The sequence below is a fragment of the Pseudocercospora fijiensis genome (assembly GCF_000340215.1).
Source record: "Pseudocercospora fijiensis CIRAD86 unplaced genomic scaffold MYCFIscaffold_2, whole genome shotgun sequence".
Taxonomy (NCBI): domain Eukaryota; kingdom Fungi; phylum Ascomycota; class Dothideomycetes; order Mycosphaerellales; family Mycosphaerellaceae; genus Pseudocercospora; species Pseudocercospora fijiensis.
The window spans coordinates 7,640,891-7,665,379 of record NW_006921533.1 but is presented as its reverse complement, the minus strand read 5'-3'; the positions used below and the strand labels follow the sequence as shown (position 1 = coordinate 7,665,379).

Below are 24,489 nucleotides of genomic sequence, written 5' to 3'. Positions count from 1 at the left end.
CTCCACAATCCCTACATCAGAATTGCGCGGAAGTTGCCTGAACACGAGAAGACATCGGTCTCGAAGTGAAAACTGGAGTCTGCAAATGGTCAACAAGCTCTGCTGAAGAAATTCCTTGGGCAGACTACTGCAATTGCGGATTTCACACCACACAAGCCAGGATTTTGGAAATACGGCACAACTACCTCAGGACTGCACCATGCCATGCGAAATCTAGCTCGAGCTTGCCTTGCAATCAGAGCCTGAAACGTAGCACATGTACCTTTCAAGAGGCAAGCCGTCTAAGACGAGGCTGAGAAAGGGTTAATCCCTGATCGGCAATTTTCGGCCGCAGACGAATGCACGCACATCAACGATGTTCCTCGTAAAAGAAATATTGGACACCAACTACATCTTCTGAAGTCTATATGCGCGCGTGAAGTGAGAGAAGGGGATGGGATTCTGCCATTCTAGTGAGTATCTGTCGTTATCTCGGCCGTGATTCTAATGCATGCATGCAAATACCCAAACGAAAATACAAGCTTAGTAAACGTATCTGAAAGACTTCTGCTTCTCCTTGTCGGTCATATTGGCCCAGTCATCTGGATTGACCTCTTCTGGGGTTTGTTCCCCAGCAGGTCCATACAGTTTGTTTCGCCGCCCGTTTTCGAAGAGGTAGTACAAGCCTAACAAAGTGATGATACCGAGCGCGATTGCTTTTGAGGCCACCAGAACTAGTCGTGCCGGTTCGAAGTCTGGCGCAAATTTTTGCTGAACAGCATATGGTGCTACGATATGGCCGATCGAGAAGGCTCCGCTCACTATTGCAGTGCTGGCGGCTCGTTTCGTATGTCCACCAACATTTGCTGCTAACCACTGGTATTTGATTCCGACCGTATGGACCGAGAATGCGATCATGTAGATTCCTGCGAGCATGGCGCCTTTGTTCTTTTTATCAGCGAATGCAACCATGCATGTTCCAGTAAGCGACAAAGCGTAGCCAATCAACGAAGCAGTAACGCGATTGACCCAATGCTGTCTGACTGCATATGCGAAGAAGAGAGTGGCGACGACAGCTACGACTCCGCTAGGCATTTGGAGTAGTGAGGCTTGTTTCGAGGTGAATCCAAAACTTTTCACCAGTGTTGCTCCATAGATCGATAGGATACCTGATCCAGCGGCAACAATAATGACGTTAAACGTGAGCAGCCAGACTTGTGGGTCAACCAAGACCTCCTTCAACTGATACCATTCGATCTTGCGAGAAGACACGCCAGTCTTGTTGACTGCAACATGCTGCAGCAGCGCCTTCTTCTCGAGGTCAGTCAAAAAGCGGGCAGTCATTGGAGTGTCCGGCATGAAGATGAAGCTCAGAATGCCAGCGACTAGGCTGATCAAGCCAAGTACGAGGAACATGATGCCTGTGACAGCAGTCAGTTGCGGATCCATCATGGCAATCGACGGCACTTACGCCAGCCTTCCAGTGTCGAGGTATGGACATGCTGGAAGCCAAATGATATCAGACCTCCGCAAATCGTGCCCCATCCGACGCTGCTGAACCATAGAGCATATCTCATGGCCTGCTCATCTTTCCTGTAGTATTGGGCGCTGAGAAGCATGAGTGCCGGCGGTATCGCAGAGTCGAAGACGCCCATCAGAATTCGTATCCCAAGAAATTGATGGTATGTCCTGACCGCGGCGGTGCATGAGATGGTAATGCCCCATAGGAACATGTTGGCTCCAAGCCACTTTCCAAGGCGTACTTTGTTTTGTATCAAGCCAACGAGAGGACTCATTGCGAGGTATGCCCACCACAGAGAGGAAGCAATATTGTTCAGCTCGTTCCCCTTCAACTTCAGGTCCTTCGGCATTCCCATGATGATGGCGTAGTTCAACAGGAATTTGTCTAGGAATTGGAAGAAGTACAGAGCGAACATGATTGGCATCAGGTGCCAGTCTATCCGCCGCCGTAGCTTCTTGAGATCGACGGCCTCTTCTCCAGTAATCTCAACATGTTGCGCAAGGAAATCGTAGGCCTCGTCGACCGACTTTCTTGAGCCATGGATTGTCGTGACGAAGGTAACGCTCTTTGGTCGTGTCTCGTCACCCGACATAATGTTACTTGGCTGTCTTGGCGTATAAGTCATGAGTTCCCAAGCAGTGATACCCATATTGATGGCGAACGATGGCAGATACCAGTACATTTATGTTGGCTGAGATCGTCCTGCTGCGTACCTAATGCTAGCCAAGCTTCAAGACACAAGCCTGCGAATGTACATAGATCATTTGAGCCAGGTCCAGGCTGCACAGAATCCCTGCTCGGTTGATACAAACCGCATCTGGCGAACCTCAGACTTCGATGCCAATGCAGTCCAATGTTTCGGTATCGGCTACGTGCGGTGACGCTAATTGTTGAGTACTCCGCGATGAAAACACTGCCGTTATTACAACTCAGATGTTCCACCAATTGAGAGGATCTTGCTGATGGACCTACGAAAAAGTGACGTTTTCAGGCTTACGGCTGGCATGTCACCGGCATTGTGTTGGGCGTCTCTGAATGCGATGCAGCCGCAGCATTGATGGTGTGCCGCTGTCGTGCGATCTTGTGTAGACTTCGAGGATGCGCTGTTTTCCGGCTTCTCAAAGCTTCATCTCTCAAAGTTCCTGATGGGAGCAGCGGTGTGCCTTTGAAGGCCTTCCATTGCACGAAGCTCACCAGCATCTTTTGAGAAGGGATGCTTCCTGCTAAGATTGATGGTTAAGGTATTGAATAGGAAAAAGCAATCTCAACCAGGAGTCTCCAGGAAAGTCTCATGGCACCCGCAGCCAAGAGGCTATATAGAGCAAGCTCATAGGTGCAGGGTATGAGCCTGAGCCCACGCAATAAATAAACTAGCATTCACGTGCCGGGACATTGAACAGAATCTCCGAGCGAGAAGCGTGTGGTAGGGTCGAGCCGTCCTGATGACCAGCAGTTGCATGCATGATGCGCATCCAGCATCTCTTTACGCCGGCGTACTGCATGACACCGTCACACCGCTGCTTGTCGGAGGGCCGAGGCGGAAAGTCTGGCAGCGATATTGCATTTCATGCGGGCATGACGACCAAAGCAACTTTACCAGGGCACTGGTAAGTGCCGACCGCCAGCTCAGCCCAGCGCTGCTCACCTAACTTTGTTCTGTCGCACTTCGTTCCATCTTACGTTCCTGGACCTCCTAATACTCGCACTCTCAACGTTGTAGACCATGTCAAGGCGGAAGGCTTGTATCCGTCCTCCTTTCCTCAGTGTGTTGAACAGAAGCAGGTTCAAGTTGTCAGGAGATGACGACACTTGCTCCTGTATGGCGCATGATCTCTTGGAGGAGCATTACAATTCCTGGTCGATCTGAAGATCGCCTTGTGACCGTCGGCGCGATGTATACTTTGCGAGCGCAGTAGAAGAGCTGAATAATGGCTAGCTGTTCCGAGTCTCCAGTACAGATGACATGGAGAGTCAATTGCTGGTCAGGACGATCGAATGCCTTGATGTAGAATGTGCAGACGCCATTCCTCGGCCGTACAAGCAGCGGAGATGCAGCAAGGTTCGACGGATATGCGTGACATACTCAGGGTGACCTAGCCAGCCTCCAACTCTGGCTAATAGTCTGTTTCCTGGAAAAGCGGTTGTGATGCGGATCAACTTGAGGGTGGTACCTCAGGCTCTCAGCATCGGCCACCAGCGCGGGATCTCTTCTCGTTCGCTCCATCGGCCATAGTAGTCGCGATGGTACTCCGTAAAGACTCTCATATTCTTTTGGTGCGAACTCAGAAGGAAAACATATGGGCTCAGCCTATGCCTAGTCCAGTGTTGTTGCAGGCTCGATGGCTGTGGCCAGGCTCTTGAGTAGGGAACTTGGCTCTATGGTGTGGTTCCTGGTATTGAAATTTGACGCGCAATTGTGCCGGTCTGTTGGTGAGGTTTCGGTATCGTGTGGAATCCTTGACCATGCTGAGTCAAGGGAACTGGGGCTGTCTTGACTCAGCATGCCTGACCGAAACACACTGTCGGAAACAGACTGGATTTGGAAACCCAGTGCGGTCCACAAGCAAGCCCGGCTTGCAATCTGGGTTGAGATTGCAGTCTAAGCCAATCCAATCTAGCCAATTTCTGCTTATTCAGCAATCTAAGCTAATCCAATCCAGCCCTTATTAGGGCAATCTAAGCTAATCTAATCTAATAGTTCTAGCAAACGATTACCTATATACCGCTCTATAGAGTCTATACTGCTATTAAGTACCTACTATCTACTATATACTATATACGACTTATATTCTAAGATCTAAGGTAAAAGAAAAGGAAAATAGTAGCGCTAAGCTATAGATACCGTAGAGGTTTGAAATATAGATAGTATTAGATACTAATAACCTGTAGTCGTCTAGTAGTAACTAGTTATAGTAGACTATAGTCGCTTAAGATTATAGTGGCTTCTATAATCGTTATAGTTAGTAGTAAGTATATAAAGCCTCTATAGATTATAAGCTAATATAATCTAGTCCTTCTAGAGATAATCTAAGCTAATCTAATCTAAGGGTTATAGTAAGCTAATCTAATCTAGGGGGTCTAGATTAGCTTAGCTTACTTGTAGACTATACTAAACAAGCCGCAAAGTAGCTATAACTATAGGTAAAAAGGCTGTCTAGGTTAGGTAGCAAGGAGAAAAGGCTTAGCAGTCAATCTAGTGTGTGTAAGCAAGAACAGCTAGCTGCAAAATGAAAAGACAAGCCCTAGTAGTAGATACCTTCCAATCGGTATCTATTATATTATCGGCAGTGACAACCAGATGGTAGGCTTACTAACCCGAATTCACTCAACTTTCCCTGTTTCCAGCCACGCGACCATTCTCACCACGGCACTATTCACATGCACAATCAGAGAGTTCTCGAAGCAGACTCGGGAACTCAGCACACTCGGACCAGTTGCATTTGCATTGCAGTGTCTGAAGTATTCGTGGAGATCTGCAGTTGAAGATGAGACAGCGAACGACCGATGAGTGACGAGGAAGAGACATTGTGTTAGTCTCGCAAGAGACGAAATAGTATGGAGAGTGCTGCGATGCGTGAATAGCTGCGACTCACTGGCAAAATCCCCTTGGGTACGATATGTGGAGCCCGTCCAAATGGCATCAGCAAGAAAGGAGTTATGGAAGAACATCACGACTCTGCCCGATCACAACATGGAGAAGGAAGGCTCAGGGCAGCTCACATTTACATATACAACTTGTGAAGACCTCGTGAATCCGCGAACACAGGTCTGACCCGCTTCCCCGAGCCAAGATCTCTGCTTGAGTCTTCATTCACTATGCGAGGAGATCGATCTTAGAAGCTCGAGCAAGGCAATATAAAATGCACTGACGAAATCCAGATCTGCTTCCTCCCAATACCAGCATGCCCTCAGATTCTCGAGACCTCCTGACGCCGCGTCTCCATTCGCGGACGATCAGTATGAAGATGGATCATGCGGGTCAAAACATCTCCAGTCATACCACAGACGTCACGAAAGCACCGCAGGCAAAGGTAGGAGAGCATGTCTCGACTGAGCAGGCAATCTACGACATCGGAAGTGCCAGTGGTGGGTATCATTGTGCAAACTATGCCATCATCTATCCTGGCAATGTTGCGAAGACCACTGCGAATAATCAAGGGCCTGATCAGCCACTGAAGAACGAGAGCTCCGAAAGCGATCCATTCGTCTTCGAGGGCCGCGTCTCAGAGGCCAGGCTTGCTGAGCTGTATCTCATGGGAGCACCAAGGAACAGCGCTCGGCGTGAAGCAGAAGAGACATCTACACGCCGAGGCTGAGACAATGCCACTGGTGTCTCCGTTCTCCGCGACGCGCATCGCACCAGATCGACGCCGCATCTATGTTACAACGCCATGCACCCACCTCGGTCCAGCTCTACTTTGCAAATGGCCTGGCACATCATAACCACGTCCTGCTGGCGCAGCATTGGCTTGTCTACTGCAGCGCTGCCTCATTCATCTGACGAGGTTGATTGTCGGAGCATTCCTAGTGCATGATCTGCTTCATCTGAATGCTCCTTGTTGCACGTCTAAGATACAGGTAGATATTAAAGGCACGGATCTCAAAATCCCCTATTGCCTCCCCTCAAATCTCGTTTTCGCCCTCGAGAACCTTTACAGACCTTCATGTTGCCAAGTTCCGGAATGCGATCAACCATGCCCTTCGTCTTCTATCAGAATGTCTTTGTTCACGCTTCTGCCTCTACGTTCCACTGCGATTCACTTGCTTTACCAGTGACTGGAAATGGCCAAGTACTAGGCATCACCTTTTCTAATAGGTTATAAACAGCACTATGGCCACTTCTACCCCTTCAACCACTTTGATTAGGGAGCCTCGCGATCTGCATTTCACATCAAACACTTAACCATTCAGGACCAGTTCATGCCACCTATCGAACCCAATCAGTCGCCCAAAATGTTTTCCAAGACATTAAACGGATCAAACAAGCTCCAGAAGCAAGTCGCGCTATACGTTTCTGTAGAGGAGCAGCAAAATCCAAGCATGGCGACTAGTCCAGACCCAGATCGAAAGCCACGAGGCTACATTCCCACGCCAATCCAAAACGCAATCACCAAACTCCGCACCAGAGCCAAAAGCATCGGCAAGATGGTACGACGCGTAAAACTTGCGTTGCGTCGAAGAAACACCGGGAGCGACACAAAAGGTTCGGTGCCGGTGCACTCAGACTGTTCAAGTTCCCTGACACCGCCGACGCCCTATCCACATCGTCAACAAATCGACTCATATTTCGATATCGATGAGTCCCCCGACGAGATCTCGAATGTCTCTCACAGCACGGCTCAATACATGACACTGGATTCGGATAGCTCTGGTGAGGAGCTAGATCCATCTCCTCCCGGGCTGCATGTGACGAACTTTTCGCCTGCTGACGAACAGGCTGCGGTAAATGCTCACTTCGTCGATTTCGATGGCGGGCCATATTGCTAGTCTAGAGCCGCTGGCCTTGGCGATGGTCAATGTGTAGAAGCTCGCAGCGACGGATATCGCCAGGATTCAGCCAACGTGCAGCTGCGGTGAAGGTAAAGTTTGGTGGAAGGCTTAAGCGTAAGTGCAGAGAGATCAGGCTTTTTGCCCAGCGCGTTGATTAGAGATTTGTGGCAATATTACGAATCATGGGATTAGGGAGCATTTTTGTACTTTGCAAATTCTGATCTTGACTTTCTCTTGCAGTAGTTCATCATCCATCTCGTCCGCTCAATCACGCTACGTGTAATGGCTTGCGTATGGGTAGGGTGTATCATACCTGACGTGCCCAACGAATAGTCTTTACGGTACGACGAATATCTTGTATCTTACTTGGGCATGCTATATTTTGCAAGGCTTCTTCAGCATGGTCACGTCTTGGCAAGGGCTTTCGTTCCCAGCCTGATCGAGCAGTCGGTTCTTATCCATTGAAATGGCAAGACAGAAGATGGGATTTGCAACTGCTGATTCGTGATAGAGAGCCATGCTTCATTTCCAAGTCGTATCTGTTCTGGCACGGAATGCTTTCGTGAGCTCTCTATGCCATACATGCTTTTCTTCCGCGCACATTAGTTGTGCTGCCCCTGCCGATGCCTGTCGCTGCTCATGTGCATATGCATGCATGATGCCCTTCCCATAGGATCTTGAGCATCCTGACTCTCCACTCAAGTCGCATTTTCAGTATTTCCCGAACGCCTGACGCCACGCTGGTCCTTCTAGTCATGCGCCGCAACAATGCCCTCGTCGCTTTCTGAATCGTCTTCGTCACCACTGACTTCCTGGTTCTCACGCTCACGCTTGTCCATGAGCGCTTGCAACTCGGCGTCATCGTTCTCCGTAACTGCCTTTGGTGCCATCTTGATCACACAGTTTCCTCCTGCGCCGCGGATGTTGTTGTCGATCTCCTTGATAGCTTCGTTGAGCACCTCGATGCCGTTGTTCTTGTCGATGGTTTGCGAGGTGAGGACGTAGAGTGGCGGCGATACAAGCTTGACCTTAACTTGCGTGTCTGGAGTGTTCTTTGCTTCGGCGGCGCGCAGAGCAGTCTTGACGGCGTCGATGCCCTCGTAGCCAAAACATGTGACCTGGAAGATCGGTTAGCATCTAAAGTACAGCGCGTGGAGGAGATTTGACAACATACCTCGACGTCAGCGCGAACCTTGGTGGGCTGCGGTGTGAGCCTCTTGCCAATATAGCTGATCAACTCGTCCTTGATGACCTCATTCTTGAAGGTGACCTCGTTCCACACATCCGGGTTGGTAATGCTGAGCTTGAAGGCGTCGACCGCATGGCCGTACTTCTTGTTGAGTGGCCAGCCAATGTCCTGGTAAAGCTCCTCGATCGGTGTGTTCGTCTTCTCGGCCACATGTCGCATGATGCTGTGAACCATTTTGCTCTTGTTGTACCGCTCTTCGCACTTGATGATATCCTCAGGGCTGACTCGACGCTTGGACAAATCAATGTATCCCTTCTCCTTGTCCACACGCAGTACAACGACGACCTCGTTACGACCGACGCGGATGAGTTTCTGGATAGAGCGAATACGTCGTCGCGACAGTTCGGATAGCAGAATCATACCGTCGATGTTGTCGTATTCCAGCAGCTTGACGTATGCTCCCATTTCGGCGATCTGCTTGACGTTGACCATGACGAAGGAGTCGATTTCAGGATATTTCTCCTCGTAGAAGCGGCAATTCGTGAGCGACATGGTGGCGCTGTTTCTTTCTCGATATTGTGTGTTTGGAGTGTGCCTTCGTTGGCGATTGGGTGCGCTCGAGGGTTGTGGTGGTAACTTGTTTGAATTTCGGTCAAGTTGAAGCTCGAACCTCGAATGACTCCAAAGAAGTTCAAACCGGCAAGTGGGGCAGAGCGGCAAGTGGGGCAAGGGTCGCAATCTTGCCAAGACCAACTCGATGGATGTCACATGCAAAGTGTCTTGAGTTTGTTTCATAGCTGAAGACGAGACTGCGGTGCCAGTCATCAAGGACTCGACCATGACCACTCGGCGGAGTTATTTCTCGCTTCAGCAGCCAGCCCTCCAGCCCTCCAGCCACTTCCATACTGGAAGCAAACAGAGATAAAAACATACCGCAGACCCTTCAAATACCGATATTATGTATGCTATATATCTCTTTCTTTTGATGATGATCGTCGTAATCTTCGTTTGTATAAGGATGTTTAGATGTCTCAATTCGGGGAACGAGCCATGGACCCTCCTCGACCAAAAAGCTGTCTACCGTCCTCCTCGCGAATTCCCCTCAGCATCCTCCTCAACCGTCGCTCCTTCCTCGAAATTCGACCCAGGGAATCTTTCTAAGAGACTCCATTGCTCTGGGGTGGGGGAAGAGGCTCCACGTTCCAGATCATCTCTGCATACTCATCGATACATCGATCGCTGCTGAAGAAGCCCATGCGAGCCACAGATGTGATTGTCTTGGTCAACCATTCCTCCTGATTCTTGTATGCCTCGTCGATCAGGCGCTGAGTATCAACGTAGCTCTTGAAGTCATCGGAGCAAAGGTAGTAGTCGCCGTGGTCAACGATCGAGTTGACCAGGGCTGAGAATTGACCGGCATCGCCGAAAGTGCCTTCGCGGATCGTCTTGAATACGCGCTCGAGGAGAGGGTCGATCTTGAATTCGCCGTAGAAATGGGAGTGGCGGAGATCTTCGACATCTTCGGCGAGGTTACCGAAGAGGAAGATGTTGTCCTCGCCGACTTCGCGAGTGATTTCAATATTGGCGCCGTCGCAGGTACCGATGATCAGACCACCGTTGAGCACGAACTTCATGTTCGAGGTACTAGAAAACTATTAGCATGTCATAGGACTCAAGCAGAAGTTCATGCTCACCCTGAAGCCTCAGTACCGGCGGTCGAGATGTGCTCAGAAATGTCGCTTGCAGGCACAATCATCTCAGCCTTGCTGACATTGTAATCCTCAAGGAAGATGACCTTCAGCAGATCGCCAATATCTTTGTCCTGGTTGATAACCTTCGCAACCTGGTTGATTAGGTGGATCACAGTCTTGGCCATCCAGTATCCAGGTGCTGCCTTGCCACCAAAGATGCTGACTCTTGGCTGCACCTTCTTGCGCTCCTCAGGAGACATATCCTTCAGCTCCAGGTATCGGTGGATGACACCAAAGATGTTCAGCTGCTGTCTCTTGTACTCGTGAATACGCTTCACCTGTATGTCGAACAAGCTGGCGGGGTTCACCGTGAAGCCTTGGGTGTCCTTGATGTATTTGGCAAGACGGACCTTGTTGGCGAACTTGATTTCTTGGAACTCCTTTCGGAAGTCCTTGTCGTCGACGTAAGCCTCAATCTTGTGAAGCAGTGTCAGATCTCTCAAGAAGTCGTAGCCTCCAAGCTTGCTGGCGATCAGCTCGGAGAGACGCGGGTTGGCCTGGTGCAGCCATCGTCGTGGAGTGATACCGTTGGTGACGTTTGTAAATTTGTCTGGGCCGTAGATCTTGACAAAGTCCTTGAAGATGGTAGTCTTGATCAGGTCAGAGTGCAGCTCGGCAACACCGTTGACCTTGTGGCTGCCAATGACTGCAAGGTAGGCCATGCGGACCATCTTTGGCTGGGACTCTTCGATAATTGACACGCGGGAAAGCATGTCTCGCTCCTTCGGGAATGTCCTCTCGACGTATTGCAGGAAGTTCAGGTTAATATCCTGTTCAGCGTCATCATCAGTGAGATTCTTCGTCATGTTTTCGATAAAGTCAGTAGATGTTGTATTCGTCTCCAATAAGCCCGGTAAGTTCGGAGTCTGGAGGCTACGCTTCTCAAGTCATGTTGCTGGTGCAATAAGAAAGGGATTTGCTCACGTAAATGACTAAAAGCAAAGAGGACGCAAGTCAGCGAGTGTCTACTCTATTGGGCCATGCTCAGAACCCAGGTATGTACTTACTTTGAAGATGGCGTGGAAGCAAGTGCTGGATAAGTCCAACAGACCACTTCTCCAGAGCTTCTGGCAGGACTGTGTGGTTGGTGTATCCGAAGGTCTTCTGCACAATGCTCCAAGCTTCGTCCCAATCGAGGCCTTCCTGATCGATCAGAATGCGCTGTAGCTCAGGAATGGCGAGTGTCGGGTGGGTGTCATTAAGCTGAATGGCGACTTGGTTCGGGAACTCCTTCCAAGCCTTCTTGGACTTCTTGAATCGACGAACGATATCGAAGAGGGATGCAGCACACCAGAAATATTGCTGCTTCAAGCGAAGCTCCTTACCACGCTCGAGGCTGTCATTTGGGTATAGCACAGCGGAGATGGTCTCGGCGCGCTGCTGGTCTGCCACTGATGCCTCATACTCGCCAGAGTTGAACTTGGTGAAGTCGAACTCTCCATGTGAGGCTTTGCTGCTCCATAGGCGTAGGTTATTGGTGGTTTTTGTGCCATAGCCTGGAACTGGAGCATCGTATGCGACGGCAGTGACGATCTCGCCATTCTCCCACACGCTGACCTGCTTGCCGCTGTCGTCGGTGTATTTCCTGACATTGCCATAGAACTGAATGTCGACGGTAACATCGTGACGTGGGAACTCCCATGGGTTGAAGTCAAGCCAGTAGTCTGGGATCTCGACCTGATAGCCATCTACAATCTCTTGCTTGAAGATACCGTATCGGTAGCGGAGAGCGTAACCCCAAGCTGGGTAGTTGAGGGTGGCGAGCGAATCGAGGAAGCATGCAGCAAGACGTCCGAGGCCTCCGTTTCCCAGAGCAGCGTCACGCTCTTGGGCGATCAGATCCTCCATGCGGAAGCCGAGATCCTTGACACCCTCTATATGGATTGTTAGCACGACATACGTATCATATTCTCCCTCGCAGTACTTGCCACTCGCAATGTCCTTCATTCCGGTGTTCAGCATGGCATTGTCAAGAGCTCTGCCCATAAGGAACTCCAATGAAAGGTAGTAAACACGCTTCGGGTCCTGGTATGTCTGGTTCTGCTGTGTTCGATTCCACTCGATGACGAGGCGGTCCCTGAAAGCCAAAGCTGTGCCTGCATATGCAGCTGCCTCGTCGCAGTTGAATAGCGATCGTGCGAGGGTCGTCTCAATGTGCCGTACAACCTCTCGGTCGAAGTCGTCCTTGGAGGTAAATTCTCTGGCGGACTATTCATTGTCAGCTCATTCTTCTATGCATTCGACCGCCGTAGTGTGTCAGCTTGCTTCAGTCAGGTGAGACTCACATATTTCTTCCAGGCTTCTCTCAGGTGCTCTGGAATGCTGGCCTCGACAGCCTTGATCTCCTGTGGACCAAATCCGGTCACTGTTCGCTTGTGCTTTGGTCTCGTAATACCGTGTGGTCCGACTGGGCCCTGGAAGTCGGTGATGGGAGCTGAGGTGCTTGGCTTTCGCTCGCGAGGCGCAGTCGCGCTTGAGGCAGCTGTCGCCATTCTTGCCAATTCGTCTGTATCAAGCCTGTATACCCTTCTATGCCAACCAATGCCCCAAGCGTTGTTCTCAGGCAGAAACTGAGGGTGAAGGGTGTGGTGTAGAAGTCGGAAAGTGGCAGGAGCGAAACTCTTGTACCAAAATAACGTGTTGAGAGCTGCAGCTCAATAATGGCATCCAGGGCGACGCCGACGCGCATGTGACGCGGGGTACAATGGGGTAGCTTTGCAGTGCCGCCACCTCACACCTGCATATAATACAGCACGGACATACACCGAAGAGGCGGTGACCTGACGATCAATCGATTGCCCGCAGCCCTCACCGTTTGCTTTGCACGCTAGAGTCTTGTATGTAGTTCTACAGTACAGTATGGCATTACTGGACGATCACGATTGCCCGCTCAGTTCCCGACGCGAAGCAAGCACCGACGTGGCTTGGCTTGGCTTGCACTTGTCTCGAACCAAGAGCCTCAACAACGGGATCCACTTGTGCGGGTTGAGTGTGGATACGCGCCTTGCATGCAGTCGGGTCGTGTACAGGCTCGGTGAGCATCACTTCATCGTCAGCGGCGGGAAATATTAGCAGACACTCACCTCCCCTATCAATAGAACCTGTTCCTGGTATTCCCCGTGGTAACCTTCGCGCTCATCCCGCTTTCGTACGGAGGACTGTGTGGCAGCGAACCAAGCAAGACAGAGACAGGTCCAAAGCTTCCGAAATCTTGCTTTTGCAGTGTGACACTTGGCGTACAATGCTTGTTGCGGATGTGGTGGACGACATAGGTGGCTATTACGGAGGTGTACAAAGAAGCTGTGTGCAAAAGAGATCGCTCGACCGCTCTCCGAACATCCAATAGCGCCATCAGTGCTGGAACCTTTTCTTCTACATTCGAATTTCGTAATACGCTCCTCAATCATCTCTTCTTGAGCGTCGTAACTAGGTTTTCCTGGAGGTACTCTATCACCTTGTGACTGATCGTGCCCTGGTTGTACAGATGCTGTGCTAGGCCTTTCACGACTGCCATCTGTTCTTCAGGCGTGAGTCCAGTGATGGCAGTTTCGATGACCCCTCCAATCGTGGCCTTGTGCGTGGCAATGAAGCTCTGGTAGTACATGTAAGAGAAGAAGCCCATGATGAATTGGCAGTCCATGCGATCGGTCATGCCGCCGTGTCCGGGAATGGAGTCGCCAAAGTCCTTGATGTTGAATGTTCGCTTAAGGCCAGAGGCGAAGAAGCCACCGAATGGAGCAATCAGAGAGGCGAAGGAAGCCATGACCAGGATGTGGAATTGCATCGGCGAGACTGTGAGTGTCTGAGGTAAGAAGTCCCAGGTGTGAGGAATGAAGGGTAGTGTGTAGTTATGTGGGATGAACACTGGGTTGGCCTCGCATTCAAGACCAGTGAAGATATTGGCGCCAAGGTCGTTGACCGGGCAGATGAAGTACTTCGATCGCATAAGGAGGTTAGTGAAGCCAAAGCCCATCAAGATTGTGCATATCCAGGCACCGACGAAGCCTGGTAGATAGACATGTCAGCTCGCCGAATAGAGATCATCAATCAAGATCATGCTCACCTTCCACGGTCTTCTTCGGTGACAGCTTGATCAATTGTGTCCTTCCAAATGTAATTCCGCAAATATAAGCGAAGATATCGTTGATGATGACCAAGCTGACAGGCAGGAAGAACCAGATCATGCCTTCGAAAATATTGTTCATGATGAAATGTGCTTGGACTACAATCAAGTACAAGGCCATGTGGGTCCACGCAAACTGCGTGAACTGGAATTTGTAGTGTCCCTTCTGCAGCGATCCAACGAAGAAGACGAAGCCTGGCAGGCGTCATTAGCAACGCATTTCATACCATCGTTGATAGATTTACATACCCATCACGTAGAGCATAAAGCTAATAAACCTATGATGTGTCGCAAAGGGCAGCAGAACCTTGTCGATCAGGACAATGTGCTTGAAGTAGTAGATGACGCTTTCTCCGTAGAGGAAGTACATCGTTGTCCCCAGAAAGTACCAGTTCAGCGATTTCGAAAATTGAAGTGCTCGAGCCCTACTCGGCACATTTGAGATGGCGATGACTTCTTTGAAGGAGAGAATCTGCACTGCAGTCACGACGATGATCACATAGATGTGACCTGCGAACATGCAGCCAAAGAAAATGGCAATCATCACGATCGTCCATATTCCGCGGGTGATAAAGGTCTGCTTCTTCTTTTCGAAGTCGGATTGTTCTTTTTGGACAGGCTGGATATAGGTCAGCCACACACTCTTCTTACAGCCCGACATAGTGTTTGTACCTTTTCATTCTCGTCTTCCGTCTGCCATCCGCTGGCAGTAGTATCTGTCCGATCCGTCCTTGGTCGCGATCCCTCCCTGTTAGGCGATTTTGGTGCGCCATTCCTACTGGCAATTTTGTGACCGTTCGACCGTACCGGGCTTCGCTCGTCGGTCGGCGATTCGTAGTTGAGGTCGGACATGCTGCTGCTCATGCGCCTTTCGCGATGCTTGAAAGTCACGTCTTTCTTGGGTTTCGTCATTCTTTTTGTGCTGACAGCTCCGAAGATATCGCGCAGCTCACGTGAAGCTATGGGGAGACGTCGATGATCAAGTAGAGTGACTTCCTGCCTGTTCCTGGTCCGCCTGGCTCTGGATGTTTGCTGGCGGATTTGGCGGGAGCTGTAGAGCTACCCACGTGGTGTCGTACAGTATTTCTGTTCGTCTCGTCGAAAACGTTTGTCGCGGTCTCGCCGGTCGCATCGCAGGACGTTCAGTACGCAGTCGCAGTGAAGATACGGCGAGTCGTGTTGCCGTGCGAACGTGGTCGGAGTAGAAACAAGATGTTCTACTGCGCTTACGATGTCACCTTGCAGGTGATGCAAAGCAGCGCCTCGTTTCTTGGCGCAATCATGTGAAAGCAGTTAGCGCGACCTCCAACGCGACTCACTGAATCCGAACGCGACCGGAACGAGACCATTCTGCCTTCCGACACGAAGCACAGAGGGTTCGTGTGCTGTATGCGTGCAGGCAATGGCGAAGAGAGGCTGCGAAGATGGCCGAGGAAGACTTCTTCTCCGACGATGACCTGGACGACATTCCAGCCAACACTCTAGACAGGCTTGAGCAGCAGGCATTCAGATCGACTCAGCAGCAGCTCAATCCCAACCCGCAGCTCCCGAGACATGTACAGCAACAGCAGCCACCTCAGTCCTCGAGACCACCTGTTCCTCTACGTAAGCAGGCACATACCGCATCGAGTCTAAATCGGCCAGGGAGCGCAAAGAATCTGCCATGGCGACCACCGCAGTCGACCTTTGGCAGGCCGAGTCAGAAGCCGCCGCAGCCTCAGGTACCTAGTGCTCCGCCTGCTAGTGCTCCGCGCCCTCCATCATCCGATTATGGCTTTGACGATGAGGACGTGATTGACCTGGACGAGCCTTCCACAATCATTCAGCCGGCGCCCCAGATCCAGCCTCACCGACCGAGCTATCAAACACGACCAGTACAGCGAAATGGCGGAAGAGTATCTGCTGCACTGGATCCGGAGACGGCTGCTGCTTTCGCAGCAGCGGACGAGGAGTTGGACGGTCAGACATTTGGGCGATGGCCTCAGGCTGTGATACCGCAGCTATCGAAACCGGTGCAGGCCGGTGCGTCAATGGATATGGCAGCATTGCAGGCCCGGATAGCAGAACTAGAAGCAGAGCAGGCAAGACTGCGTCTGTCGGAGCAACAAGCACGAGACGAGGCGAGGGCGAAGCAGGGCGAGATTGCCATCGTACGCAGCAATCAAGAGAAGACTACCAAGCAATATGAAGCTCGTATCTCGGTCATGCAGAGGCTACACGCAGAGGAGGCAGCCAAATCCAAGGCTGAACTTGAAGCTCAACGAAAAGAACGCGAAAAGATGGAGACGGACAATCGGTTCTTGCAGCACGATCTGGCCCAGGAAGCTGAGCGTACCAAAAGGCTGACTGTTCCGTCGAGAGCAAAGAATACGCAGCGAGAAACTCCGAGGAAAATCAAGAGGACGGCTCTTGGAGACGGCTTCGATGATGGCGAATTGCACATGACAACCAGCCCGAGCAGGAGCAGAGATAAGTTGAGAGGCGACCTAACACCGAAAGCTGGCGCGAAGCGGAAGCGGCCTGCTCACGATAGTCCGGTGCATTCACTCTCGTTCACGCAGCCGCCCGCCCAGCTCAGACATGAGAGTACAGGCGGTCAGTCGGCGGTACCGTTCGCCTCGACTGGCCCACCAGAGCAAGCAACGACCAAAAGGGATGGCAGGTATGAATTCATGCAGCAGCTCCTCAACCACTTCCCACACGAGGGTCACGCGGCAACGGTGGAGTCATTGGCTAAGTACAGCTTCCCTTCGCAACCTACCAAGACTCTCTCCTCTATTCTCATGCACGACATCTCCTACATTTCTAACGATGAGTCGCTACCTTTGAGGGTTGCTGAGGTATGCATCAGCCTGTGGTCTAAATGTCTGGCTGAGGAGTATCTTGCCCCGTTTTACTTAATCTTGGAGCTGGTACGCTTCGCTTTGCGAACTCAGTCCTCAGCTGCAAAATCTCAATTGCTCGAGCAGGCAATTCCACTATGCACCCAGACGATCGAGCTGATTGCAATTCCAACGTATCGTGCCTCGACCAATCGAAAGTTTGCCGCAAGCATGGATCGAAGAAAATTCGAAGAACAGGCTGATGAAATCGATGTTGAGCGAGTGTTGGAATTCCTGCAAGATCTTTGCCACGCTGCTTCGTTGCAAGGCGAACGCATTGAGATCTTTTGGAAAACTATGGAGCAGCAATTTGTCTTGCTTATGCTCAACAAGGCACAACCCATTGGCCAAGTCATGACGCTACTCGAAATGCTTCAGACTGCGACTCGCGAGACGACGTTTGGAGTGATTGCGCAGAATGCAACGAGGCAAGCAGAATTCGAGAGAGGGACAATTGATCGGCTCACCAATCTGCTTTTTGAAGTGCTGGAGGCGGCGCAGGGTGAGGAGGCATACAGTGACGCTGAAATACTGGAGCTCAGGATTGAAGTGCTCAAAGTCCTTCGACAGATGTGCCAAACAGATCACGGCGGAACGCTTCTGGTACAGAATCGAAGTGCCATTGGCAGACTCGTCCGGTTCCTGGACGCTCACGTCAAAAAGCTGTACCAGGCTCGACCGACTTACGGCTTGTCGTCGGAAGAAGAGAGGCACAATTCAACGACTCATGATCTACTGGCGAAATGTGTTAACGTGACTGTTCGCCTCATCTATCACCTTCTTCGTGTGTATGGCGACAATTTTGACTTTGTGCCCAAGCTACACGCGGTTCATGGCGGATACCACAAATTCCTGGTCAGCATGACACGCATAGCCTTCACTGAGCAGCACATATTCGAAGCCGGAATCGAGGATGAGGCTGCTGAAGCCGCGCACAGAATACTCGATAGTGTTTTGGGTCCCGAGGATGGGGAAGCCGTGATGAAAGCGATCGAGACGCCTCGCGGGACAAGAGGAAGTACGACGGAGAAAGCCACAACGAGTGGCGAGCAGACGCATGGTGACAGCCAGATGGATGATACCGTGATGAGTGAGCCGGGATGAGCAGACCGAAAACTCGCGCGTCAACGATTTCTTCAATGCTGCTCTTCAATCGCGCGTGAACGCGTTGTCACGTTGAGCCGAGTTTCAGCATCAGATCAACAGCATTAACGATTGAAAAGTCTTACGATAAAATCATGCCGCTCGCTGTCACGGACATGACGCGCGCGCATCGCAACAACACCAACACCAGTTTCCACCATCGTTATGATCACTTTGGCTGAATACCTTTTGGCAAGACTTCAACAGTTGGGCTGCAAATCGCTTCACGGCCTCCCTGGTGACTTCAACCTGACGCTGCTGGACTATGTGGAGAGCAGTGGCTTGAACTGGGTGGGAGTATGTCTGGGTCGCGCAGGCGCTTTCGACGTAGGAATGGACAGAGCACTGACGAGAGGATAGAATTGTAATGAGCTCAACGCCGGCTATGCTGCTGATGCGTATGCAAGAGTTCACGGACTGGGTGCAATATGTACGACTTTTGGTGTAGGCGAGCTTTCCGCAGTCAATGCCACTGCGGGCTCGTACGCCGAACGCGTTCCTGTTGTTCACATTGTTGGCACTCCTACCAGGACTAGCCAGAGAAATGGCGCTCTTCTCCATCACACTGTAAGCGCATCATCCTCACTAGGTTCCTGGCTGCGCGCTGATGACAAACCGCACAGCTCGGGAACGGCGACTTCAGAGTCTTCGCACGAATTCATAAAGAGATCACAACTGCTCAGGCCGATCTTACGGATCTTGCCACCGCACCTGCCGAAATCGACCGCGTGCTGCGGACCTGCTATATCGACTCCCAACCTGTGTACTTGCAGATACCGATGGATATGGTCCACGAGCATGTCGATGCTACGCTTCTCAACACTGCCATCGATGTCTCACCGCACCCGAGCAATACTGAAGCTGAAGACTTGGCCCTACAAATCGTACTGGAAAAGTTGTACGCTGCCAGAAGACCCGTCTTGTTGATGGTGCTGCGCAGAGACGCAGAATCCTTCCCGCTGTGCACGCGCTCATCGTGAAAGCACAACTCCCCGTATTCACCGCACCAATGGGCAAAGGCGCAGTAAACGAAGACCTCCCGAACTTTAATGGCGTCTACGCAGGAGCTGGCTCTCATCCAGAAGTCGCAGAAGCTTTGGAGAGCAGCGATCTGATCATCACAATTGGCACCATCCAGTCCGATCTGAACACCGTCGGCTTCACCCACCAGTTCTCGAAACTCAATGAGATTGATATCGAGTATGATTGCGTTCAAGTGGGCTACGCGAAGTTCGAGAAAGTCTTCTTCAAGTCTTTCATTCCTAGATTTACCCAACTCCTCGACCCATGCAAGCTCTCACAGGACTCCAAGATCATTCCCAAGATCTCCCCATCAACACCCATCGGCACGGATAGCGAGACCATCACACACATATACCTCTGGTCACAGCTCGCATCCTTCCTCCGCGATGGCGACTTCTTCATCACCGACACCGGCACATCCTTTATCGGCGTTTGGGAAACTCGACTGCCGCGCAATTGCACGATCATCAACCAGATCTTGTGGTCAAGCATCGGCTACGGCGTAGGCGCAGCTCAAGGCGCAGCGCTAGCAGCTCAAGAACTCGGCAAAGGCCAACGAGTCATCTGTTTCGAAGGCGACGGAGCTTTCCAACTCACCGCACAAGAACTCTCCACCATCATCCGCCACGATCTCGACGTCACGATGTTTGTGATTGAGAACGATGGCTATGAGATTGAGAGATGGATCCATGGATGGGACGCGAGCTACAACGACATCCCGCAATGGCAGTACTCCAAATTTCCCGAGGTGCTGACTTTGCCTTCTTCGAAACATAAGTTCAGAACCTGGAAGATTTCAACGAGGTCTGAACGGGAAGGATTGCTCAAGGATCCGAAGTTCGACGAGGGAAAGGGTTTGCAACTTGTTGAGATGCATATGCCTAGAGGTGATGCGCCGAAGACGCTGAGAGACATTGCCGAGAGGAGGAATGGAGTTCCTGCGTCTAAGGCTTTCACCGTGGTAGAGTGACGGTGGCGAGGAAGAAGTAAGCAATTCATGATGCAGCATGACTCGGTGTTCACACTAGATTAGAACCAGCGGGTGGGGAACTCATGCACACAGCACTGATCACACATCAGAAACGCATATCTAGCATCTTAGACGCCGCACAAATCCTAATCTTTAATACCTCTCTTCCTGCGCTCTCCACCTCGCATTCAAAATACAAACTGATATCCCCCCAAATTCTCATATCCGCAATCAAATTGCTGAATTCCAATTCTGAACCATACCCATAATTCCTTAAACTCGCACCAAACGATCATCATCCCTACGACCATGAACGACTAAAGCAGGCTTCGTTCGGTCGCAAAAGTGCGTTGAGGAGATGAGTCGAATTCGTAGAGTATCTAGCAAGCGTAAGACAAGGCGCGTTATCTAGTGAGAGAAGTGTGAGGGTGAGGGTGATGGGGAAGCTGCTTGGCATCAGCGACTCGACTCGCGTATTATCCATCGGAAGGAAAAACAAAGAGGCTCGTAGAAGAGTAGGACAGGGTTTTCCAAAGCTGATTCTATGATTTCAAATAATAAAAATCTCGCTACCTGCTCATCAGACCTTCGACTTAACAAACCCACGAGTCCAATAACCCGGCCACTGCTGTGGTACAGATTCCAGAATCCATCTCGTGATGATTTGGTTGACTTCCTCCGGCTTCTCTTGAGCGACCCAATGACCGGCTTCAATACTTGCCTGGTTGGAAAAGGTCGGTCAGTCAGCAGCACATTCAAAGACTTTGTTTTTATGCTCAGCTCACCTCTGTCAAGTTTGTACAAAACTTCCTGCCGGGCTCGGCTAGGGAAGATGTGAAAGTGTCACAGATGGTGTCGTATCTCGCATGAATGAAAAGCGTTGGCATATGGAGATAGCCATCGTTCTTGGCTTTCTCGAAGAAGTATTTTCGGTTCGTTTCGTGGTTCGCGTACCATGCATCGGCACCGTAGAATGAAGTGCGCTCCATGGCTTCGACGAGATCTTTGTAGATATCCTCGTCAATGCAGGTTGCTTCGATCGGGATTTGTTTCCAGGCTGGGTCTGGCTTCTCGAGGCCACCGAACCACCCACCATCTTTCTGCACATTCGCTGTGAAGGCTGGCTTGCCGAGGCTGGCTGGACTGCCTTTCGCATAGAAAGCACGCACGCATGCTGCGATATCGGAGTCAAACCATGATGTAGCCTTTTCAAAGTTGACTTGATAGAATCGTTGATAGTCCCACTGGCCGTAAGGATACTGGTCTTCGGGATAAGTGTCGCGGTTGACAGTCTTCAGCTCTTCTTCAAGACCTTTCTCAATGACATGGCTCGGCACTGCTAACCCTGCCACTGCAATGGTTCGCTCGGGGTAGTGCTCTGCGAAAGACCAGACCGCACCACAACCCCAATCATGCCCGATCCAGATCGCAGCTTCCTGGCCGACGTGGTCCAGCATAGCAGCCATTGCAATGTTGATGCTCTCCAAAGAGTAGTCTTCGATCTTCTTGCGTGCTGATGTACGACCATAGCCTGCCCGATGCCTGTCAGTAGCGATGAAAGCGTAAGCCGTGTTTGCCGAGTTTACCTGGCATGTCTGGGGCAATCACTCTGAAGCCCAGATTGGCGAAGGTGTCAATTTGGTTCTTCCACGTCTTCGCAATCGCAGGCCAGCCTTGAGATATTCGTCAGCCATATTCAATATATTCCTAACGACGCTAAACTTGCCATGTACAAAGACGATGGTCGGCCCATGCTTTGGCCCAGCAGCAAGATAGAAGATCTTCTTCTCGCCATCGTGAGTGTAGGTGGCCTCGTGTTCTTCGTATTTGACCATTTTGTAAGCGTAGAGAGCTTATGGATTGGCACAAAAGACCAAAATGTTTGGTATATAATGTGGATAGTCAGCTCACTTTATGTGTTTAGTCCTTGAGTAGCACCCTGGTGGTCTTGGCGAGAGGAGCTCGGTTGGACGAACAAGGTTCGTGCTCGTGAAGAACCGAGCCGGACGTGATAGTCGTAAAATGCGAATCTGCAACATGGCGGCTGAAAATTTGTACGACTCTACGTGACGAGGTGTCATCCTTCAGGACCCATAAGCTGAGGTTTGTACGTCCGGAGTGGAGCGCGAGAGTGCCCATTAGTGATGACAGCACCGCTAGGCTGACAAAGCTGACATTGTCGAAGTGGGGCCTGGAAACAGTTCCGGGCAATGCCAGTGTAGATGCCGTACTCGTTCGAATTGTTTGATATAGCTTTCGCCCTGCATAATATCACCTGAGTTCCTAAACGCCGCTGTGAATTCCTTCATTGGTCCATCTTGACTCTAGGATTTCTGTTCAAGGATCGTTCAGACTGAGACTGAAGACTTGACCTCGATGCGAGCTCATTCAAAATGGCCGATAGTATGCACACCAGCACTGTAGTCGCGGAGGAAATCGATTTCATGGGCCTTTGGTTCACGATGTACAAAGGCCTGGAGGTATTGAAGAGCACCACGAGCAGAGTCGACATCTACGTCGGGATCTTTTTCGGCTCGTACCACACAACAGGAAGATCGTAAGCTTTTTCAGGAACCAAATCGATGCGGACTTCCTTCAGCAGTTTACAGCCGTTCTTCAAGTAGAAGTTGTAGGCCAGCAGACTACTCTCGATGACCAGAGGGATTCCAGTCTTTTCGGAAACATCCACGCCCCATTGGAAGAGACGCTTGCCAACACCAGTTCCCCGCTGACCGCGTTGCCACTTCGGAGCGACCATCAAGAATTGCAGGTGCATGCACGGATCCAGACCCTGCACACCTTCGTAGACAGAATGCAGTCGGTCCAGACACATTGCGAAGCCTTTGTAGTCGAAGATTCTATTCAAGAAGTAGCGGTAGTACTCCAGCTCGATGCCACCTAGCATTCTCTCGAATCCAGCATATACTCCAGCTCGTTGGCTTCTCCATTCCTGCCCGACAATATTGGCGTCGCCCTGGGCTTCCCAGGAGGCGAAGCCGACGATTTCGGTGCTCTGCTTGCCATTGATAGATGGGGTTGTGGCTTCTGCAACCATGTATCGACATTCTGGCTTCATGAAGAATTGCTTGATGCGGCGAAGTAGGAAGTTGTAGAACTCCTCCTGGTTCTCCCTTCGAGTTGGGCAAAAATGGTCGTGGAATTCGAAGGTGAGAAAATTGGTCTTCAAGATCTCTGTCATGTATGGAATATCTTCGCGTCTCGCCCATCGTAGCACGATCTGAGTCTCCATAGCGATCTTCGTCAAGTAGTATCAAGTGCTTCAGTCTTGATCTGCTGTTGTTGGTGAGGTGTTGGGTCGGAAGAGTTGCTCACCACTTTGGCTTCGTGCATACAACTTGCCCGCCGGCCGAAAGCTGTCGCTGTCGGCAGTCTATCCCTCTATCCCCCTGGCAATCTTTTCCATGATGCCTGGACTCATAGTAACAAGTGTCACAAGCTCTGCTATGGTGATGTGTGTGTCACAGCGAGGGGGCAAAGGAAATGAAGGTCAACACGGTATGAAAAGTACGCAGCTAGGGATGAGAACATCTGAGGTCGGCTGCCATCTTGCCAGCCACTTCCTCCTTCAGCACATGCACATACTCCTCCTCCGGATCGCACTGCTGCTCTACTTCCAGCCTTCTGCCATATCTTACGATTTCGAGATTGTTGTTCATGCTCTGCCACCCACATCGTCTCGTCGTCTTCGACCTGCTGCAAGCCAGACACGAGATCTACTTCTGCTGGTCTAAGCAATCATCGATCATTCCGACCAACGAGCAGCTTGTGGCCTAGAATAAGACGAGAGATCTTGGAATGCCAACATATGGGGTCAGGACACCGGTCACATTAGAATGCCTGGGTTGACAATCGATGGCGGCGCAGGAATGCCCGCGTTCTTAATGGCAAGCACCTTTGGAGAAGCATTGGCATTTCCTGCGGCAAATGACGCCTATAGCAAGACATAGGTACCTACCTCTTATATCAGCGTGCAGCACATGGTAGTGGCGTGGCAGACATGGACATGGGCATGGTCTGATCTGGAACATGGACTAGCACTTGTGAAGCAGTGTACAGAGACACGGTAGGTAGGTACTGCAACTCCAAATTGCACTGTATGTGTCTAATCCATAAGCACTCCGTACCCATCCTACCAACCCAACCCCAAAAGTCCAAACGATATATCCCCACCCACTAAAACGCCTCATCCTCGTCCTCGTCCTGTTAATCCAAACCCCACCGCCCCAAAACACCTCTTGATTCTACCACCCTCCCCACTCCTCCCTCCCTCACAAACTACCACTCAAATCCCTCTCATGCAACCACTCAAGCTCGCTCCAAATCCCCCTTCGAATTTCCTCTCTCCTCGAAATCCTCTCAAACGTCTGCGAATCCGACGAACGTCCGGCAAAAATCC

The 24,489-nt window shown here is 51.0% G+C and overlaps 10 protein-coding genes across 10 annotated transcripts; 4 read left to right on the top strand and 6 right to left on the bottom strand.

Moving 5' to 3' along the window:
• Positions 1-422: 422 nt before the first annotated feature.
• MYCFIDRAFT_151944 (uncharacterized protein) lies at positions 423-2,093 on the bottom strand (the record flags this gene model as incomplete). The annotated part of the gene is made up of 2 exons (XM_007925859.1): positions 423-1,400; positions 1,451-2,093. 2 exons carry the CDS (start codon positions 2,091-2,093, stop codon positions 523-525), a joined length of 1,521 nt encoding a protein of 506 aa, XP_007924050.1. The 3' UTR covers positions 423-522.
• Positions 2,094-2,217: 124 nt separating this feature from the next.
• Positions 2,218-4,151, top strand: MYCFIDRAFT_172635 (uncharacterized protein; the record flags this gene model as incomplete). The annotated part of the gene is made up of 18 exons (XM_007925858.1): positions 2,218-2,356; positions 2,397-2,419; positions 2,452-2,519; positions 2,548-2,561; positions 2,591-2,660; positions 2,691-2,834; positions 2,876-2,882; positions 2,929-2,953; positions 2,978-3,108; positions 3,137-3,264; positions 3,291-3,378; positions 3,438-3,482; positions 3,511-3,575; positions 3,599-3,641; positions 3,665-3,828; positions 3,855-3,947; positions 3,973-4,098; positions 4,139-4,151. 18 exons carry the CDS (start codon positions 2,218-2,220, stop codon positions 4,149-4,151), a joined length of 1,386 nt encoding a protein of 461 aa, XP_007924049.1.
• A 577-nt stretch (positions 4,152-4,728) lies between these two features.
• Positions 4,729-7,149, top strand: MYCFIDRAFT_172634 (uncharacterized protein; the record flags this gene model as incomplete). The annotated part of the gene is made up of 14 exons (XM_007925857.1): positions 4,729-4,767; positions 4,800-4,966; positions 4,992-5,009; positions 5,045-5,238; positions 5,268-5,304; positions 5,381-5,508; positions 5,537-5,782; positions 5,819-5,838; positions 5,865-5,948; positions 5,984-6,133; positions 6,160-6,291; positions 6,368-6,958; positions 6,989-7,074; positions 7,125-7,149. The coding sequence occupies 14 exons, from the start codon at positions 4,729-4,731 to the stop codon at positions 7,147-7,149; spliced, it is 1,917 nt and encodes a 638-aa protein (XP_007924048.1).
• Positions 7,150-7,494: 345 nt separating this feature from the next.
• Positions 7,495-8,807, bottom strand: MYCFIDRAFT_86541 (uncharacterized protein). The gene is made up of 2 exons (XM_007925586.1): positions 8,166-8,807; positions 7,495-8,109 (listed from the first exon to the last, which is right to left on the bottom strand). Exons 1-2 carry the CDS (start codon positions 8,730-8,732, stop codon positions 7,741-7,743), a joined length of 936 nt encoding a protein of 311 aa, XP_007923777.1. The 5' UTR covers positions 8,733-8,807; the 3' UTR covers positions 7,495-7,740.
• Positions 8,808-9,103: 296 nt separating this feature from the next.
• On the bottom strand, positions 9,104-12,507 carry MYCFIDRAFT_49381 (glycosyltransferase family 35 protein). Its single transcript, XM_007924345.1, has 6 exons — positions 12,217-12,507; positions 11,860-12,139; positions 10,939-11,805; positions 10,856-10,863; positions 9,875-10,701; positions 9,104-9,824 (listed from the first exon to the last, which is right to left on the bottom strand). The coding sequence occupies exons 1-6, from the start codon at positions 12,421-12,423 to the stop codon at positions 9,338-9,340; spliced, it is 2,676 nt and encodes an 891-aa protein (XP_007922536.1). The 5' UTR covers positions 12,424-12,507; the 3' UTR covers positions 9,104-9,337.
• An 827-nt stretch (positions 12,508-13,334) lies between these two features.
• MYCFIDRAFT_186963 (uncharacterized protein) lies at positions 13,335-14,906 on the bottom strand (the record flags this gene model as incomplete). The annotated part of the gene is made up of 4 exons (XM_007925856.1): positions 13,335-13,936; positions 13,995-14,249; positions 14,304-14,673; positions 14,727-14,906. 4 exons carry the CDS (start codon positions 14,904-14,906, stop codon positions 13,335-13,337), a joined length of 1,407 nt encoding a protein of 468 aa, XP_007924047.1.
• Positions 14,907-15,484: 578 nt separating this feature from the next.
• MYCFIDRAFT_115265 (uncharacterized protein) lies at positions 15,485-17,923 on the top strand (the record flags this gene model as incomplete). The annotated part of the gene is made up of 2 exons (XM_007925855.1): positions 15,485-15,649; positions 15,863-17,923. Coding segments are annotated over 2 exons (2,226 nt in total), but the record flags the coding sequence as incomplete, so codon positions are not given.
• A 321-nt stretch (positions 17,924-18,244) lies between these two features.
• MYCFIDRAFT_63192 (uncharacterized protein) lies at positions 18,245-20,072 on the top strand (the record flags this gene model as incomplete). Its single annotated transcript, XM_007924492.1, has 4 exons — positions 18,245-18,376; positions 18,440-18,646; positions 18,703-18,963; positions 19,020-20,072. The coding sequence occupies 4 exons, from the start codon at positions 18,245-18,247 to the stop codon at positions 20,070-20,072; spliced, it is 1,653 nt and encodes a 550-aa protein (XP_007922683.1).
• A 580-nt stretch (positions 20,073-20,652) lies between these two features.
• Positions 20,653-22,211, bottom strand: MYCFIDRAFT_186960 (uncharacterized protein; the record flags this gene model as incomplete). The annotated part of the gene is made up of 4 exons (XM_007925854.1): positions 20,653-20,793; positions 20,858-21,603; positions 21,659-21,745; positions 22,049-22,211. The coding sequence occupies 4 exons, from the start codon at positions 22,209-22,211 to the stop codon at positions 20,653-20,655; spliced, it is 1,137 nt and encodes a 378-aa protein (XP_007924045.1).
• A 373-nt stretch (positions 22,212-22,584) lies between these two features.
• Positions 22,585-23,322, bottom strand: MYCFIDRAFT_194859 (uncharacterized protein; the record flags this gene model as incomplete). The annotated part of the gene is made up of 1 exon (XM_007925853.1): positions 22,585-23,322. The coding sequence occupies one exon, from the start codon at positions 23,320-23,322 to the stop codon at positions 22,585-22,587; it is 738 nt and encodes a 245-aa protein (XP_007924044.1).
• Positions 23,323-24,489: the final 1,167 nt, after the last annotated feature.

What these genes read in the sequence shown, in the direction of transcription:
- MYCFIDRAFT_86541 (XM_007925586.1), bottom strand. Translation starts at nt 8,732, where the DNA reads ATGTCGCTCACGAATTGCCGCTTCTACGAGGAGAAATATCCTGAAATC. An exon ending in AGGTTCGCGCTGACGTCGAG is followed by an intron (nt 8,110 to 8,165) that starts GTATGTTGTCAA and finishes CCGATCTTCCAG; the next exon opens with GTCACATGTTTTGGCTACGA.
- MYCFIDRAFT_49381 (XM_007924345.1), bottom strand. Translation starts at nt 12,423, where the DNA reads ATGGCGACAGCTGCCTCAAGCGCGACTGCGCCTCGCGAGCGAAAGCCA. An exon ending in AATGAAGGACATTGCGAGTG is followed by an intron (nt 11,806 to 11,859) that starts GCAAGTACTGCG and finishes CAATCCATATAG; the next exon opens with AGGGTGTCAAGGATCTCGGC. An exon ending in GCCGGTACTGAGGCTTCAGG is followed by an intron (nt 9,825 to 9,874) that starts GTGAGCATGAAC and finishes ATAGTTTTCTAG; the next exon opens with TACCTCGAACATGAAGTTCG.